Source organism: Olea europaea, chromosome 10, assembly GCF_002742605.1.
Source record: "Olea europaea var. sylvestris chromosome 10, O_europaea_v1, whole genome shotgun sequence".
In the NCBI taxonomy this organism is placed as follows: Eukaryota; Viridiplantae; Streptophyta; class Magnoliopsida; order Lamiales; family Oleaceae; genus Olea; species Olea europaea.
In genome coordinates this window covers 28817033-28817572 of record NC_036246.1, presented here as the reverse complement: position 1 = coordinate 28817572, position 540 = coordinate 28817033, and the positions used below count along the sequence as shown (strand labels likewise).

General features: G+C 36.1%; 1 protein-coding gene across 1 annotated transcript in view; it reads right to left on the bottom strand.

Moving 5' to 3' along the window:
• Window positions 1-540, bottom strand: part of LOC111400497 — a 5868-nt gene continuing 5328 nt past the window's right edge. The window contains exon 5 of the mRNA XM_023027909.1: window positions 1-271. Coding sequence (XP_022883677.1) covers window positions 1-271 — 271 coding nt within the window. The remainder of the gene's footprint in view (window positions 272-540) is intronic.

Here is a 540-nt window from a genome sequence, read left to right as displayed (position 1 = left end):
TCATTCGTCTCTCATTATTTGGAGTCGTCGTTTGCACAATCTCACCAATTGCATTGCATTCACAATATCTTGATCTTTTCTTTGCAATGCCTTTGACAGTTCATTTGAAAACCTCAACACACTTCTCATCAACTGTAGATTAAATGCAAAATCAAATCTTTGTATCAACTCCAATAAATTTGTTGCATCAGATCTTTGGTCACGAGAACAAGATTCATCTTCAATAATCATTGCAAGTACATCTAAAACAGAAGAAAACATGACAAGCAAGCTGAACAAAGAATTATAATGTGAACTCTATCGTGTATCACTAGAGAGCTGAAGGGTCGTTTCTTGATTAAGTCCCCGTCCACTTAAAATCTCACCTTTCTCCAATGCCTCAACAATAAAGTCTAATTGTTTTTCTCGAAGAAAATCACATCGTTTGGAAGATGCTCCAACAGTATTTATTACATTCCCAACCACACCAAAGAAGTTAGTAATATGGATGTTCTTCTTTGCCACAACCACAAGTGCAAGTTGGAGTTGATGAGCAAAACA